Consider the following 16,197-nt stretch of genomic DNA (forward strand, 5'->3'; position numbering starts at 1 on the left):
ATCAAAGTTACATGGATGATATTTAAATGCATTAAAGTATTTTAGCATTTTTCCTTTTGTATCAAACAAGGAATTCAAGTCAAGCCATGACAACTCGAACATTTTTTATTTAAAACAGTTTCCTCTATGTAGTAAGAAAAACTGGAACAGCTTGGTCCACAGAACAAGTTCTGTAACAGCCAGGGTCACACACTGGAACCTGCCTCAACACACAAACAAACAGAAACGTGTAAACAGCAATCCACACTGTAAACACTAAGGACGCGTCTTTTTGACACACTGCAGTTACTTTTTGGTCTGTAAGCCAGGAGGAAAATGCTGTGGGTACAGGCTGTCTGGTGTCTGTCGCCTGTGAGAATGGCACTGGAAACCGCCGATCTAAAGGGACTCATTTGCCCGTCACCGCTCTTGATGTGAAGATTGCATAAAAGCCACTTTTCACCCACCACCGAGTGCACTCTTAATCAAACAGCCGAGTTTGCCACATTAAGTCTCTCCGTCCCTGACAGCAGTGAAGCAGCACAGACGATGGTGGTGAATCGCCCAGACAGCCAGAGGGCACCTCAAACACACAACTACATTCCGTCACAGCCATGACACCAACGCCAGAGAACACACGGGGCCTCGAATCTTACAATCTGATACTTACTCCCATGCTGGTCTACTAGACCGATCCCGAGACTAGATCGTTTTGAATCTGAAAACGCTTTTTAACTAAAGTCACAAACTGATCAAAGGAAAAATGAGATGTCATTGCTGTCCTGAAGAAATGTCACAGAAATGGGAGTCTACAGAAGAGGACGCCCAGCCAGCTTCCTGAGCTGGGGACCCATGTGCATGAGCGGTGGGGTATTCGACATGCCACCTGCAGGTGCAGGAAACACACTCTGCCAGCTGAGCCAGGACAGGCTGTGCCAGCCCACACCTGTGCAGCTCCCCCAGCCCCTGACTTTGCTGGCAGAACGTCCTCTGGATACTGCTGAGTGCTTCTGAAGCTGCCCGGGGTTTGATGGGAATCAGAGGACTTGGGAATGGAGCCACCACGGGAGACCCAGAGGTCATGATCAAGAACAATGGCTACGCTAGCAAATTATTAACTAGCTGCTATTTTTGTGAGGTAATTTGAGGTAGGAAGTGGTTACATTTTTGGTGACTGTTTTTACTCCCAGGTTTATGAAAATCTAAAAGTGAAAAAAAATACTTCCAGTATTAAAATTTAATGTGTATAAATGTTAATAAAGCTATTTACATTATACCAACCTCTTAGTTTTTCATGTATATAAACTATCAGTCAAATACATTTTAGAGCAAACACTTCCTATTTTTATAACCTTTGGTCATATGACCAAGATAAATGTCCCTTATCCAGCTTTAAAAAAAAAAAAGAAGAAAAAGAAGAGGGGATGGAGAGATGGCTCAGTGGTTAAGAGCACTGACTACTCTTCCAGAGGTCCTGAGTTCAATTCCCAGCAAACACATGGTGGCTCACAACCATCTGTAATGGGATCTGACGCCCTCTTCTGGTGAGTCTGAAGACAGCTACAGTGTACACATACATAAAATAAATAAATCTTAGAAAGAAAGAGAGAAAGAAAGAAAGAAAGAAAGAAAGAAAGAAAGAAAGAAAGAAAGAAAGAAAGAAAGAAGGAAGAAGGGAGAGAGGGAGGGAGAGAGGGAGGGAGAGAGGGAGGGAAGGAAGAATTTCAACAGTAAATCCCCCTAGGGCAGGTAGAGAGAACTTTACTATTTCTCCAAGGAAGAAACGCAAACGAACACATGGGCAGCAACATTAATTCTCAAGGAAACAAAAATTAAAACTACCACAATATGTGACCTCCACTAAAATGGCTACTATCCTGTCCAAAAATGCAGCACATAAATCTTGGGGAGGATACAGAAAGGGAGAACTTTTAAGCACTGGTGCAGGAAACGGTACAGTCAGGCCTCAATGCTGAGCAAATTACCATCTAAACCGAAGAATCTGAAGGCACGGTCTAGAGAGGTCCGCTCTCCTGCACTCCTAACAGCACTGGTGACGACTGTGACACGTATGGGCATTCCCCATGTCTACCAAAAACAGCACACATGAGTAAACAGAACTATCCACACAAGGAAGGAGCCCTAAGAAACAAAGGGACATTACCAGTTCATGCCAAGCACAGCTGGGTCTTGAGGACACTGCACTACAACAAAACATAGTCACAAAAGGGCAAACACAGAGGGGAGTGCTTGGAGTAGTTTTAAGGCTTGAGGGAAGGAGCTAGACATGCTTCAGATGCAAGCCTGGGATGGCTCAGCAGGTAGGTCAGCTGCTGTCTGTGCAAGCAGGAAGACTGAGTTCAAACGCTCAGCACCCATATGCAAGCCGGGTAGGGCTGGCTACTCCTTTAATCCACGACTGTCACGGATTAGGCACACCTAGACAAAACAGTGAGCAAAGCCACACATGGCAGAGCTCGGCGGTGAGCGAGTGACAAACACAGAGGCTGAGGCAGTGACTGGGCCTCACTGGGACTCACATGCTGTGGTTGACGGGGTACTGGTTATCCTCACTTCTGATCTCGTGGCTACAGGGGTCACACCTTTTCCACCCATCTTCTGTTTTGATCCAGCTCCATCCAGGGGATCTCCAGTCCTGACCCAGAAACGGCATAGTTCTATAAAAGAAAGAGAATCAGTTTTCATTAAAAGTTATATACAGGGGCTGGAGAGATGGCTCAGTGGTTAAGAGCACACTGACTGCTCTCCCAGAGGTCCTGAGTTCAATTCCCAGCAACCACATGGTGGCCTACAACCACCTGTAATGGGATCCGATGCCCTCTTCTGGTGTGTCTGAAGACAGCTATACTCATATACATAACATAAATACATCTTTTTTTAAAGTTATACACACATAACGAACATGTTTTCTCATTTGGAACTAAACTCTTAACATGTGACTGCATATGATGCAGTGCTGGCTAGCCATGGTAAGCAGGCAGTGTGAGTATATATAGTACTTTGCACTGAAGGGGTTAACGAGGTTAAGCATGGGTGGGTCGTACGCTCCATAGCGAACATGTCCTGAGCCAGCTGAGGAATACCATTCTCAACAGCAGGTCCCTCACTCCTTCCGCCTGCTCAGAAGTATGAGGCAGCCAACTGAACTGAATCCCACCTTACTCAAGAGATCTCATGGGTGAAAGCGCAGAAAGCCGACGGTCAGGAAGTCAGGGAAGGCACGAAGCCAGGAGAAGGAAGGAGCTGGGCTTCACCCGGAGAAGACCAGAGCCGGAAGCCGGAAGGCAAAGGATTGGATCAGATCCTCTCTTTACAGTGAGTAAAGGTAGTGGACTCGGGGCAACGGGAGCCACACGGGAGCAGTAAGGCAAAGTGCTGCCATGTAGGTGCTGGGACGCAGAACTAGGTCTTCTGCAAGGGTGGTGAGTGTTCCTAACCATGGAGCTCCAGGACAGGCACACGGCAGAGCAGCAGACATGGGAGGGGAAAGGGAAGGAACGCCCGGCTAGGTATTGGTCCAAGGGTGACTTGCATACACGCTGAATATGAAGAACTGCCCCAGCTAGTCATGTTTACACATTCAAGATGTTGCCTTCCTGATGAGGCCTACCTGGTCTCTTCATGCAAACAGGCCCCTTCCCACATCTCCACCCTGCTTCAGCAGTGTCCTCGCGGTCACTACCTGAAAGTGTTTACCTTCTCGGCATCTGTTTTCCTCCAAGACAATGCAACATCTTGCTTAGTGCTCTTACCCCCGTCACCAAAGCAGTGCCAGGCAGAGCCCGAGTCCGGTGAACGTTTATTTGTTCACCGGATGGATGGCTGTACAGACTGTATCTCAGAAGCACGGACAAAGATATGGACACAGCATCCTAAGAGTAAGCAGTGTGGGAAAACTGAAGATGGCCGAGGGAGGAGTTCTAAAGAACACGAGCGGGTGATGGGAAGTGGATGGAGACAAGCTGGGGAAGAACCTGGAACAGAGACTGAGGGTGTGGAGGGAAAGACAGGAGGCAACCAACGAGCACACTGTAAGAAAGGACTCAAAGGGGAAATGGTATCAAGAAGCCATACAGCACAGGAGTTCAAGGTGGACAGTTTTTAGTTTAGAGAGAGGGCGCCTGCATGTGCAGAGAATTTGAGCAGAGCAGCCTGGATATGGCACGGTATTTACATCAGAAGGGAGCACCCTTTCCCATTCCCAGGGTGCCCAGAGTGACAGGGCATTTGCCTAATAAGGAGGCTCTGGTTCAATATCCTTAGCACTGAGAAGACAAGCAAATCAAAGCAGGTGTCTCACTGCTCTGAGTACTTGTGAGATCTCAAACTCCACTGACATTAACTGGCAAAGGCCAGGTGACCAATGGGCATTTACACTGTATTATAGGAAACAAACAGAAAGGAAAATATGTAGATTTCAACACTCCCCTTGCATTATCTTCAAGAGGTCCTGGCCTATTATGTGAAATGCATGCTGAAATAATTTTTGTTTTTTTTTTTTATACCAAAAGGAGTGCAAGCCCCTTCTAAACTACTTTATACTCAGAACACATCTTTTCTGATTAAAATCCTGCATTAGGAGGTGCCTAACAAAATGTTCTTTGGATTTTAAACCTGTTATATTACAAACCTATTTCATAGCTACCGCTAATCTCGAAATGCAAAGATCACCACCACATCCCGTCAATCCGGACTTATCGGATTGTCAACAACGGTCAGAATTAGGGCAGAGAACACATTAGAGAACAGGAGGTGTAAGGGAAACTTTAAACAGAAACCTCAGCCTAAGCACACACTACAGAATCATGGCTGTCACAAGCAATTCCCATAACTGCCCGCGTATCTCTCAGTATCACAGGGAAATGGTCCAGAAAAAAAAAAAACAAATCAACCCTGAAAATCCTTTAAAATTACTAACGACTAAATGAAGGATTGTTTCGATGATAACCACTGGACACAGACTAGGTAGTGAGATGTCACACCTGCCTACGGGAAGCAGCCTAGCACAGGAACTGAAATAAAATACTCAGTAAAACGAGAAAGAACATTCAGAGTCAATTCGCATGCGTGAATTATAAAGTACATGTTTATGTGTGGTGCGTGCTGGTACACACAGAGAGTATGGATACCACAGGTGATAAAGAGAGAAACTAGAGAGAAAGGCAGCATAGCTAGGAAGGCCCTGAGAACAGAACATGGTGTATATGTATGTATATGAGAAATATATATGTGTGTATATATTATATATATATATGTATATATTATATACGTATATATATTATATTATATATGTGTGTATATATAATATGTATGTATATATAAAATAATTGAGATGTGAGAAAGCAGCGGCAGCGACGGGCACCTGGGTGAAAAGATTCAGGCTGGAATGTGTGTGCCAGCTCTGAAACAGTAAGCAGAAGTCTGGTTGAACTGACGTCCTAGAGCTGTGACAAGGACCATGAGAGACTCCAACCTCTTGAGACTTAGTTTTTGAGCAGTGTGCTAATGTTCAGCGTGTACTTAGGAAGATAATGTTCTAGGCTCTGTAGCACAAAATGAAAAGGAAGAACACCAACAAAACCAACCAACCAACCAACCAACCAACCCCTCCTGAACCAACAGTTCCCCATCTTGTCTTAGGTAAACCCATGTCCAAAGCGAACAACTTACCTTAGGCTTCATAACATGCAAACATTGTACTAATGTAGGCAGCCACTCCCTGTTAGGTATATTTACCTTTTAGCTTCAAAAAAAAATTCAATAGTATCTATAGAAAGAACCACTGTGGCGTTTCCAACTACATTTTGATTATCGTCAACTCCACGCGACGACAATTCACTGAACGACTTAGTTAGAAAACAGTTTGGTGTAACCATTTCATCAGCTAAGTGTCTCAACTTTTAAAGAACTGGCAGCTACTAAACCATAAAAATAAAGTCCTATGTCCCCCGGTTTCCCAACCTGGGGGAAAGTATTTGTTCTTTTAACAATTTACTTCATAGACTTGTCATGACACGGTCATGTGATCACAGTATCGGATCACGAGTTTAAAGTATAATCTATAGAGTTCACAAACTAAGGCAAATTCTGGAAGCACCTTGTATTAATTAAACAATAACAAAAGGCCACCCGGATCTAAGGCTATAGACTAGTACAGCACTTACTTAAGCTCATAAGGCCTTGGGTTCAAGCCTAAGCACCACTTTAAAAAAAAAAAAAAAACCACCACCATTGGGGCGAGGTATGGGTGACAGACTCCTGCACACCTGCAATCCTGGCGTTCAAGTATCTGAGGCAAGAATTCAAGGCCAACCCGGGCTCCGGAGGAAGACCCTTCCTCCTAAGACAAAAGACAAGTTGTAACTTAAAAGGTTCCTATCTCTTTTATTTTTTAATGGAACCTGGATCAGGAAATAGTGTTACTAAAGATTTTAAATGATGACAACCCACATTTTATGGGAACTTATCTCCTTGGTTAAAAGACATGAACTGCCAGAATTTTCATTAATATATTTAAATTAAAACTACCTTTTTTTGAGGATTTGCAAAGGCTCAGACAGTCTTGTTCTTTTCTGTTGATGTGATACAATCCTAACTAAAACCTTTGTTGAGGAAACGGTTTGTTTCATTTTACAGGTGACAGTCCACCCTCTGTGGAAGCTGGGCAGAAACTGTAGAAGGATACTTCTGACTGGCTGGCCAAGGCAGCTTCTTCATGTAGCTCAGCCCCACCTGTACAGGGCTGTACAACCCAAAGTGTACACTGGGCCATCATATGACCATTGCCAATCAAGAAAACAGCTAACAAATACACCTGTGGGTCTTGACCCCTTTTGGGGGACACGTATCAGATATCATGATTCATATCATGATTCGTAACATCAGCAAAATTACAGTTATGAACTAGCAACAAAAAATAATTTTACCGTTGCGGATTCACCACAACACGAATAACTGTATGAAAGGGTCACAGCACTAGAAAGGCTAAGAACCAGAGGCCAATGTCATGAAGTTAAGGTTCCCTCGTGTGTCAGGTTGGCAACCAAGACTACCCATCAAATAAAATCCAGAAACCATTTCTGAAAATGTATATGTGCGAGTAATGTCTGAGTCTACTCAGCTGTGACACAGCTTGTGTGATCCACACTTTTTAAAAATATATATTTATTTATACTTTACGAGTATGAGTGTTTCTCTTGCATGTATGTAAGTGCGCCGCACCCATGTGGTGCCCAGTAAATGACAGACAAAGGTGTCAAGTCCTCCTGGAACTGGGAGTTATATACTGTTGGAAGCCACCGTGTGGGTGCTGGGAGTTTAACTTATTCCTCTGCAAGAGCAGCAAGCGCTCTTAACCACTGAGCCACCTCTCTGGCCCTTATCTGCACTAGAATTTAAGCACAAGAATTGCTGGCTAATGCCCAAAAGCACTTGGGGTTGAAAACCTTTAAGTCTTTTCTGGGTTTCTATTTCCCATGGCAGGACACAAACGTGAGGTACTTCAGGAGAACAGGATGAATTCTTCAAATTCATGTCCTAGGAGAAACTAACACTAAAGATCCTAAACAAAACTTCCTCCTCCTCCTCCTCCTCCTCTCCCTCCTCCTCCTTCTCCTCCTCTTCGTCCTCCTACTCTTCATCCTCTCTCTTCTCTCTTTTCTCTTCTTCAACAAGCACATGTTCTCCTAACAAACACAGTTACAGCAAACACTAGAACTCAGAATGGGCTAGGTGTTAACGCTGAACGACTCACTGAATTACACCGAGTTTAGTCCTCACACTGACCTGGAAAGTAGGAAATAGCCGCATTTTACCAATTTAACTCTCTACTTGAAGGCTCGGTGGTCAAGCTCCAGCTTAGCATATCCAAGGCACTGTGTTTGCTCACCCAGCAGCATCATAACAAAACACTCTCTGTTTTATACATGAGAGTACAGAGGCAAGGAATCCCATAGGACGGGATTCAAAATTACAGAGTCGAGTTCCACAAGCCATGCTCTCGGGCACTATATTTATAGTAATCATAACAGCCTATTAAAACAGATTCCAGGAAATTATGGGATTCGGTGGTTTTGGTTTTTTTTTTTTTTTTTTTGGCTTTATATGTATGCTGCTCTCTGTGTAAATTACTTGACAAAATAATTGGACTGTACATCAGCTACCTTTACCTTCTAAACAAACGTATGCTTTGAGTGTATAGCAAGAGCATCAGAATGAAACAAATTATAACAAAAATAGCAAGGCAGGTTCAATTTTGGAGAAAAAAAAAAAGCTTCACTCTTATCTTTTCATTCTAAATTTTGAGACCGATAATCACCATTGTTCTAGAGTAAGAAAGAATGTCTGGTCTGGGGCTGGAGAGATAGATCGGCGGTTGGTTAAGAGCTCACTGTAACTGCTCTAGCAGAGGACCCCGAGTTCGGTTCCCAGCAGCCAAACCAGGCAGTTCACACTGTAACTCCAGTCCATCAGTATCCGAAGCCTCTGGTCTCCTTGGGCACTCCTGCACGTGCCCACACACAGGCGCACACATAATTAACAATAATAAAACCCTTTGAAAAACGAATTGTCTTCAACTTAACAAACATTTGATTCTTGCCACCGCTCTAGTTTTCTTGTAAGGCCTTCAAGTAAATTAAATTCAAACAACTTGGATCAAATGTGAACAGTTTGTAAATGTGGGTAGATTTGATTGTGACAGATCATGAAAAACACCACTGCAAATTTCAGGCTGAATGTCAGGAATGGGGTTTACTCCAAGGAGCCCAGAGAGAGCATCACAAGAGGCTTCGTAGTAAGGCAACATGCCCAGGAGCCGAAGGAAAACGAAATGTGAAGGAAATGGGGGACTCGGCGCTGCAGGTAGGGAGAAAAGGGCCCTTCACAGGGACAGTTCTCCAGATGCCCGAGTTCTGGGGAGTTTGAATAGGCCCAGGGATGGAGATGGAACTCCAACTGGAACAGACAGAAACCAGCTGTGAGGACAAAGATGCAAATCTCCCGTGCCTATCGGTGAGCGCACACGCAGGCCTGAAGGATGGTGCACACACAGGTGTGCTCCGGAGGCCGCACGGACCCGCAGGGGACACAGACAGGCCGGCGGCGGTGGGGGCGGACGCCTGCACCCAGGGAGGTGGACGAGCCCACAGCCCTCTCGGAGCCCCGAGGCATCACGGCGGCCATCGGAGGGCGGGCCCGGTGCGTCCTGCCCGACTGTCCCTCCCGGTCCCGAGTCCCTTCTCACCTACGGGTCCCTTCCAGACGAGACAGCCACCAACTGCACCCAGCTGCAGCGTCCAATTATTGCCGGAAGCCGTCCGCCTCCCGCCGAGGGGCACCGCTGGACGCCCCGCCTCGGTGCCCGGCTGATTGGCCCGCGCGGAGCCACGTGATTTGTGTTGCTACCCGAACTCGGAGACCTCTGTGCGCGCGTGCTCAGTGAGCACAAGCCCCACCCACCCCATCCTAGGCGCTCGAGGGCTGGTTCTGGTGCTTTTTGACCCGCCTTGTTGGCATTGCCCAGGTCCTCTGGCAGAACCCGAGTGGTTAGCCTCAATCTCTGGACGTCCTCTCCGGACCTACAGACAGCCCTAGTGCCGGGCTGGGGCTAGCAAGGATACCCGCTGGTCTACACTCACGACCCTCACCTCACTGTCCCATTTGCCTGCCTGCCTAGCTAGGCAGCTGTGAAAGCAAGCTTGGGCCGGGTTTGTGCTGCCCCAGTCTCCTACACGCCAGGGTCTTCTTGCACATAGCCCTGGGACTCAAAGACTGTCTGGCTGACCTGCCGCCTAGATTGTCTTTCAGTTCCTAGAAAGCTGGAAAAGCAGTGTCAACAGGTGAAATGTTTTCCAAATGAGTAGTATGAGGTCTGTGGGAAGAAGAGGGGAAATTGGACCACTGCAGGTTGTGGAGCTGCTAGCTAGAGCCTCTCAACCAGGAACCGCTGCCATGAGTGTTGCTGGGAAAGGTCCCCGCTGTGTTATTCCTGATAGCAAAGCATAACTAGGAATGGTCTTACCTGAGTAAACAAAAATATTTTAATGCGCCTAGTGTGCAGTGAGCAAACATACATACTCAGTTTTAGTCTTTTACATTTTTAGATGACCTAAGTATTCATATTTGGAAAAGTATTATGTAAGTCATTTCTGGCATGCTTATTCTAATAGTGTTCTTGTGTTATACATTTTAAAAATAATACACCAATTATGAAGGGTGGAAGTCCGCAATATTCCATCCACACACCTAATTTAGGCGTGTGGCTCTCTATTCTAAACCGTGCCCAGGGGCTCTGTGCTTTCGTTTATTGAACTTACTCGTAGAGGTGTATTTGCAAGCAAAGGATAACCACGATTCTATGTGAAGTTTTTGTCGCTGTTACCGAGCCAAGATAATACCAGAACAGAGGCAATAAAATATACCTGCTCAGCTTCCAATGGGGTTTGTCCTGATAAACCCATGCAAGGTGAAAACACTAAATCAAAAGTGCACCTAACACACCCAGCATAGGTTATACCCAGCCTGCCACAAACACTCTCAGAACATATATAAACCTATGGTCAGGCAAAGGTATCTGACAAGGTCTGTTTAAAACTGAGTTTAGAGCCCATGCAATGTCTCAGCTGGTAACAGTGCTTTGGAAGCCTGGTGACCTGAGCTCAATCCCTGGGAAGGAAAGCACTGGCTCCCATGGTTGTCCTTTATGCACCTTGCCTGATAAAGGGGAAATTTAAAAGCTAGTTTAAAGTATGTTAAATATACTAGGTATTTCCTCTGAATTGAAATCTTCCCTCCTGGAGACAGGAATAGGGCACCTAACACTCGGAGGCAAAGGAAACGTGAAGAGATGGGGAAGCCTCTGGAAGAAGATTCACAAAATCCCTACCCAAGATTAAATAAACAGAAGCAATCTGCAGGGAGCTCCAGAAGTAAATTGTCAGCCATGCTGATGTGAGCTTTTCCGTGATGTAGCCTTTGAGTCACCTATGATCCTGTGAGTCACCCTAGTAAATAAACCTATTGGTTCACTAAGCAAAATGTGGGTGAAATCATTTCTTTGGTCTAATGCCAATGTCATAATTAAGGTGAATAGGTATTTGGTTACATATTTCCAGGGAAAATCTTGCATCAGATGTATTTGTTGAATGATATGCTAAAACTGAAGGACATTTAGAGTTAAGAAAGTGCTATTACACTATAGAAGAGTTAAAACATCTTAGCTTGATTCCTTCTAAATAGAGAACATCTGTATTAATTTAACCTAATTTAGTAGCATCCACATAATTCCTTTAAAAGGAATTTTACCAATTGTATTAAGAAGAGTCAAGTGGGGCTGGAGAGATGGCTCAGCGGTTAAGAGCACCCGACTGCTCTTCCAGAGGTCATGAGTTCAATTCCCAGCAACCACATGGTGGCTCACAACCATCTGTAAAGAGATCTGATGCCCCCTTCTGGTGTATCTGAAGACAGCTACAGTGTACTTATATATATAATAAATAAAATAAATCTTTAAAAAAAAAAAAAAGAAGAAGAGTCAAGTGTTTACAGAAAGTCATGAAGAGGAGCCCATGAAGTAACACTGGGAATTCACAGATTAATATGAGAAACCACAAAACAGTAGTAGCGCACAGTACCACGGAGTAACGACTGAGACTCGTACTAGCAGGAACAGCAGCACCTTCATTAGAGCCCTGAGAATCCTGTGCAATGGCGATGCTTCTGGTTTCAAATCACTGACTTTATTAAGTATGTGGAAAACCAAAACAACAAGTAGAAAGTAGCAGACAGATAGAAGCGACAGGTATATAGCAAAATACCATCACATCTGGTGCCCCTAACACCCAGCAGCAATGACTGGAGTGTTGTAATTCAGGAACAAGCAAAAGCAGCATCAAGTTCGTCCTGCATCCTGCAGAAGGGGACAAAGGAAACAAACAGTCATACTAGAGTTCCAAATTGGAAACCTCCCCCATGGATTAGTGTCCCACTTCCTGTTCCCACCACAGGCATCATTAGTCAGAAATGGTTTACCATTTAACTTCCCAAGGATGCAGTGTTTTTTTTTTTTAGAGAATACTTTATTAGTTTTTGTAATCAAACCCACGTATATAAGACCTTACATATTTAATACAGTGTGTTACCCCTGTACAAATGGAAAAAACTTAAGTTCAACATTTCTAGACCAATATGGCTGTTAATTTCTGTACAGTGCCAACTCAACACAGTAAACGGGGATACTTTTTTCGAAAGTTGACAGCACAGGTAAAGTTTCAAAAAATTCAAATTATATATCTGTATATATATATATTTATATTTATATAAAAAGACCAATAATAGCAGTGTGTTATGCATCAACAGCAGCAACAGCTTTTCCAGGTTCTGCAGTCATCTGAACAAAACTGTAGAGACATCCAGCACACTCCATTAAAAAAAAAAAAAAGTAAAAGAACAAAACCCGAGAAAACAGCACAGTTCTGTTACTCTTGTGGTACCTGGCACCATTTTTTTTTAAATTAGCTTCTCAATCATCATCTGGAAAGAAAACATTCTGAGCAACATCATTAAAAACAGCTCTGATAAAGCACGGTCACTACTACGTATCATAAAGCAGGTACAAGCTATTTTAAGGATGCAGTGTTTTAACACCCTGAGTTGCTTCTGGGTTTCCCTCTCATTACAGAGACTGTTTTTCCTCTCCTATCCTCAACCAGGTTGGTTTTGAACAACACTGATATAGACTTGCTTGAGGCTAAGATATGGTTCCCAGATTCAGCTTTCAACAAGTTTAAATAGCACATGGGTATTCGTATCATATATTATACAATCCTGTGTTTCAATATTACACAGCAGTAAAACAGAGTAACAACAGATAACCACAAAGTAACAGGATCAGACAGCAGGACAAGGATGCCACAAAGTAACAACAGAAGTCCACAGAGTGACAGCTAGAGCTGGCAGTGGCAAGCAGAGAACCTCAAAGCAATGTCAGAAGACAGGAGTGACAGCGGAAGCCCAGCAACGGTTCTGGGGAATCACCAGGTAAGTATTGCTACAGTTCCTAGAGTTGGCTGCCCTTGCCAGGATGAGTTAGTTGGTGCTCTCTGCAGTTTAACCTGTGGAAGAAGGGAAGCCACTCCAAGAACTAAAAACATCCTCTGCAAGTCTGTGCCAGCCGGGAAATATGAGGTTGCCCGACTGAGGGCATAAGGTCAGAGTGAGTGCCAAGAAGGTACCTTACTGAACAGAGATTTTGGCATCCAATTCATTTAACACACTCCAGGTCAGGGGGGAAATACCATGTGTACTGGCTGGTTTTGTGTCATCTTGACACAAGCTAGAGTCATCAGAGAGGACAGAGACTCAGTTGAGGAGATGCCTCCATGAGACCCAGCTGTAAGGCATTTTCTCAATTAGTGATCAAGCGGGGAGGACCCAGCCCACTGTGGGTGGTGCCATGCCTGGGCAGGTGGTCCTGGGTTCTATAAGAAAGCAGGCTGAGCAAGCCGTGGGAAGCAAGCCAGTAAGCAGTAATCCTCCATGGTCTCTGCATTAGCTCCTGCCTCCAAGATCCTAGCCTATTTGACTTCCTGTTCTGACTTCCTTCAATAATGAACAGCAATAAGGAAGTAGAAGCCTTTTCTCCCCAGCTTGCTTTCTGGTCATGGTGTTTCAGAGCAGCAATAGAAACCCTAACTAAGGCACCGTGTAGTTTTGCTTTTTTTCACAGAAATACCAGTCTGACCGTTGTCAAGGAGTTGGGGAAGCTTAACCTGATGGTTGCTGTCCCTCCCCACATTGAGGGTTCAGGATGGCAACAAGGTTGGTATTGCTGGGCACAGGTGCCTCCCAGGGCTTGGTGGGAAACTATGAACCGTGCGTCCTGAGGGTGAGTTCGCGTCCACCTTTTTTGGCCTTTGCTTGCACAGACAGGTGTACATGCTTGCCCTTGGGTGTCATGTCCTCTGGGCTCAGGGAATAGCTCATTTGTTAGGGTTTGGAGTCTGGAGCACAGCAGATTTAATGGAGTCTTCACTTGACCTGCAAAGGCTTCTTTCCAAGTAGTATTAGTGCTGTGGTAAGAAACAAGCCACCAGCATGACCATGACACCTTAGAAGGAGACAGGGAGGCGTACATTCCACGTGGCCCATTCTGAGACTCTTAAGGGCTGCTTAGCTAATGGCACCATCTTGAAACCCCATCCAAACAACACACCTGTTCCTGTCACGCCAGATTTCAAGGTCACACACCAAACATGGCCTCTGTGTTCCCTTGTTGTATTTATGATTATTACTAGGGTGAAGAGCCTTTCTTACTCTTACCTTTCCTGTTATCTTGAGAAACAAGCAATAAAATAAACAGAAGATCCTTTGGACTGGAAGGGACGGTTGGCCCGGAGCCCAGTGCTTAGGGTGGAAAAAGCTCCTGGCTCAACTGCACAGAGTGTAGGGACAGCAGGCTCCTCAGAGCTCGGCTCTGGGCTTCAAAGATGGCTTTCTTTCCTTTGTATACCGGACAGGTTCTGTCCCTAGCTCTTTTTACCTGGCATACTTGGCGCCCTAGGTTGGGCCTTATGGCTAAAGTTATTGCCTTTATTTTTTTAATAAGGCCAGAACCTCCTTTGGTGCACATAGGCCTAAGTTCAGTTTGTAGGGCTAATGGCACCAAGGGAGGAGGGGGCGTTTCACGGTAACCAACCCTCCACCTCTAGTCCACAGAGCCCACTATCTGTTTTCATCCAACTCTTGTGTGCAGGTGATGCAAAGAACAGTGAGAAGGCAACGCTTTTGTCTCTCTCAATTTTTACTCCAAATGTAAACCCCAGTTTGAAGGCCCAGTGTGTAGGAGTGTAGAACTAGGGAAAGACAACAACAGTGTGTGTGTGTGTGTGTGTGTGTGTGTGTGTGTGCGCGCGCGAGTGTGTGATATGTACACACACACACACGCACACACACACACATATATGTGTACATACATATATACATACATACATATGTAGTGACTTATCTATTAGAATATTCTAAAACTTTTCCAGTCTGACAAACTAAAGCAATTTTGGCTAAGGGCCCCAAAATAGCTTCATGTTTCATAGATATCACAGAAAAAACTTTAAGGCAAGCCAATTTGGAGAACCTAGGTTTGGAAGCTACTTAGACGAAATTCCGCTTGGATGCAAAGGACATGGTGTCAGGCTATGCCCCTCTCCGAGTTACTCTATATTACGAAAACAAAGCAAAACAACACTGAGAGACTCCGTTTCACGAAAAGCTTTGACTCCATTCTGAGGCTGGAAACTGAGCATGCGCCTGAGTGCACGGTGAACGTCTGTCCAGGACCACAGAGGCAGCAGAGACTGACGAATCACTTACTTTTGGGGAGTAAAAAGAGTTCTAGTCTATGCATTTATCAGAGTGAGTGAAGACTGTTAGACAACATGGGCATACTAAAGGTGTATCAGGGAAGTTAGACCCAGGACCTCATCGGCCACATCAGATGGGAGCCATGTGTAACTCCCTTGCCTGGACCTCATAAAGAAGTGGACACCAGGCATTGTGACAGTGATGGCCCCAACTGGTCATCTGACTATCCAGTGTAACTCTTGACTGTCTTTAGTGTCTTTGGAGGACTCTGCTATTGACACAGCCTATTCACCGGCCGTTAGCACTTCTTCCTATTAGCCATCCATATGTCTGTCCATCTATCCATCCGTCCATTCATCCATCCATCTGTTCATCCTTTTGGTCCTTCCCTTTGATCGCAGCAGCTTTTTACCTCTATTTTCAAACCTGTAGCCTGAGGCAGCCTGACTCTACAACCACGGCTTCTTCACTGTCTCTGTGGGTTATTTTTTTTAATCAATACAGACCTCACCTAACCTAGTTCTGAAACCACTTGAAACTCTACTGCAGTCTTCTTTAATCTTTTGCAAATATTGTGTAAATATGTGCACACACACACACACACGCACATTGCTGTGTGATATGTGATAGAAGACTTACTATTAAGAATGGAATAAAGGAAAGTGTTAGTGTTGAAGACCAGGATTAAGTAGCAGATTGCTGCCACTGAAGCTACTGTACCCATTGTTAAAAGACAAAAGCGAAATGGTAATTTCTGGTTTCTTTGGAGACTCCGTTGTGTCATGTGACGTTATCCTGGGGGCTGTCTTATGAGAGGATCTTCTGCTGAGGCAGACACTC

At 44.8% G+C, this 16,197-nt stretch overlaps 1 protein-coding gene across 4 annotated transcripts in view; it reads right to left on the reverse strand.

Moving 5' to 3' along the window:
* Window positions 1-9,394, reverse strand: part of Fbxo25 (F-box protein 25) — a 33,880-nt gene extending 24,486 nt beyond the window's left edge. For 3 of the 4 annotated variants that reach the window (XM_039094740.2, XM_039094739.2, XM_039094738.2), the window contains exons 1-2: window positions 9,245-9,394; window positions 2,520-2,657 (exon numbers count right to left, since the gene is read on the reverse strand). In XM_039094740.2, the coding sequence (XP_038950668.1) occupies window positions 2,520-2,653 (134 nt within the window). In that variant the 5' untranslated portion in view covers window positions 2,654-2,657; window positions 9,245-9,394. The remainder of the gene's footprint in view (window positions 1-2,519; window positions 2,658-9,244) is intronic. The other variant, NM_001014239.2, reaches the window with a different exon arrangement.
* Between the last annotated feature and the right edge of the window lie 6,803 nt (window positions 9,395-16,197).

Source organism: Rattus norvegicus, chromosome 16, assembly GCF_036323735.1.
Source record: "Rattus norvegicus strain BN/NHsdMcwi chromosome 16, GRCr8, whole genome shotgun sequence".
Classification (NCBI taxonomy): domain Eukaryota; kingdom Metazoa; phylum Chordata; class Mammalia; order Rodentia; family Muridae; genus Rattus; species Rattus norvegicus.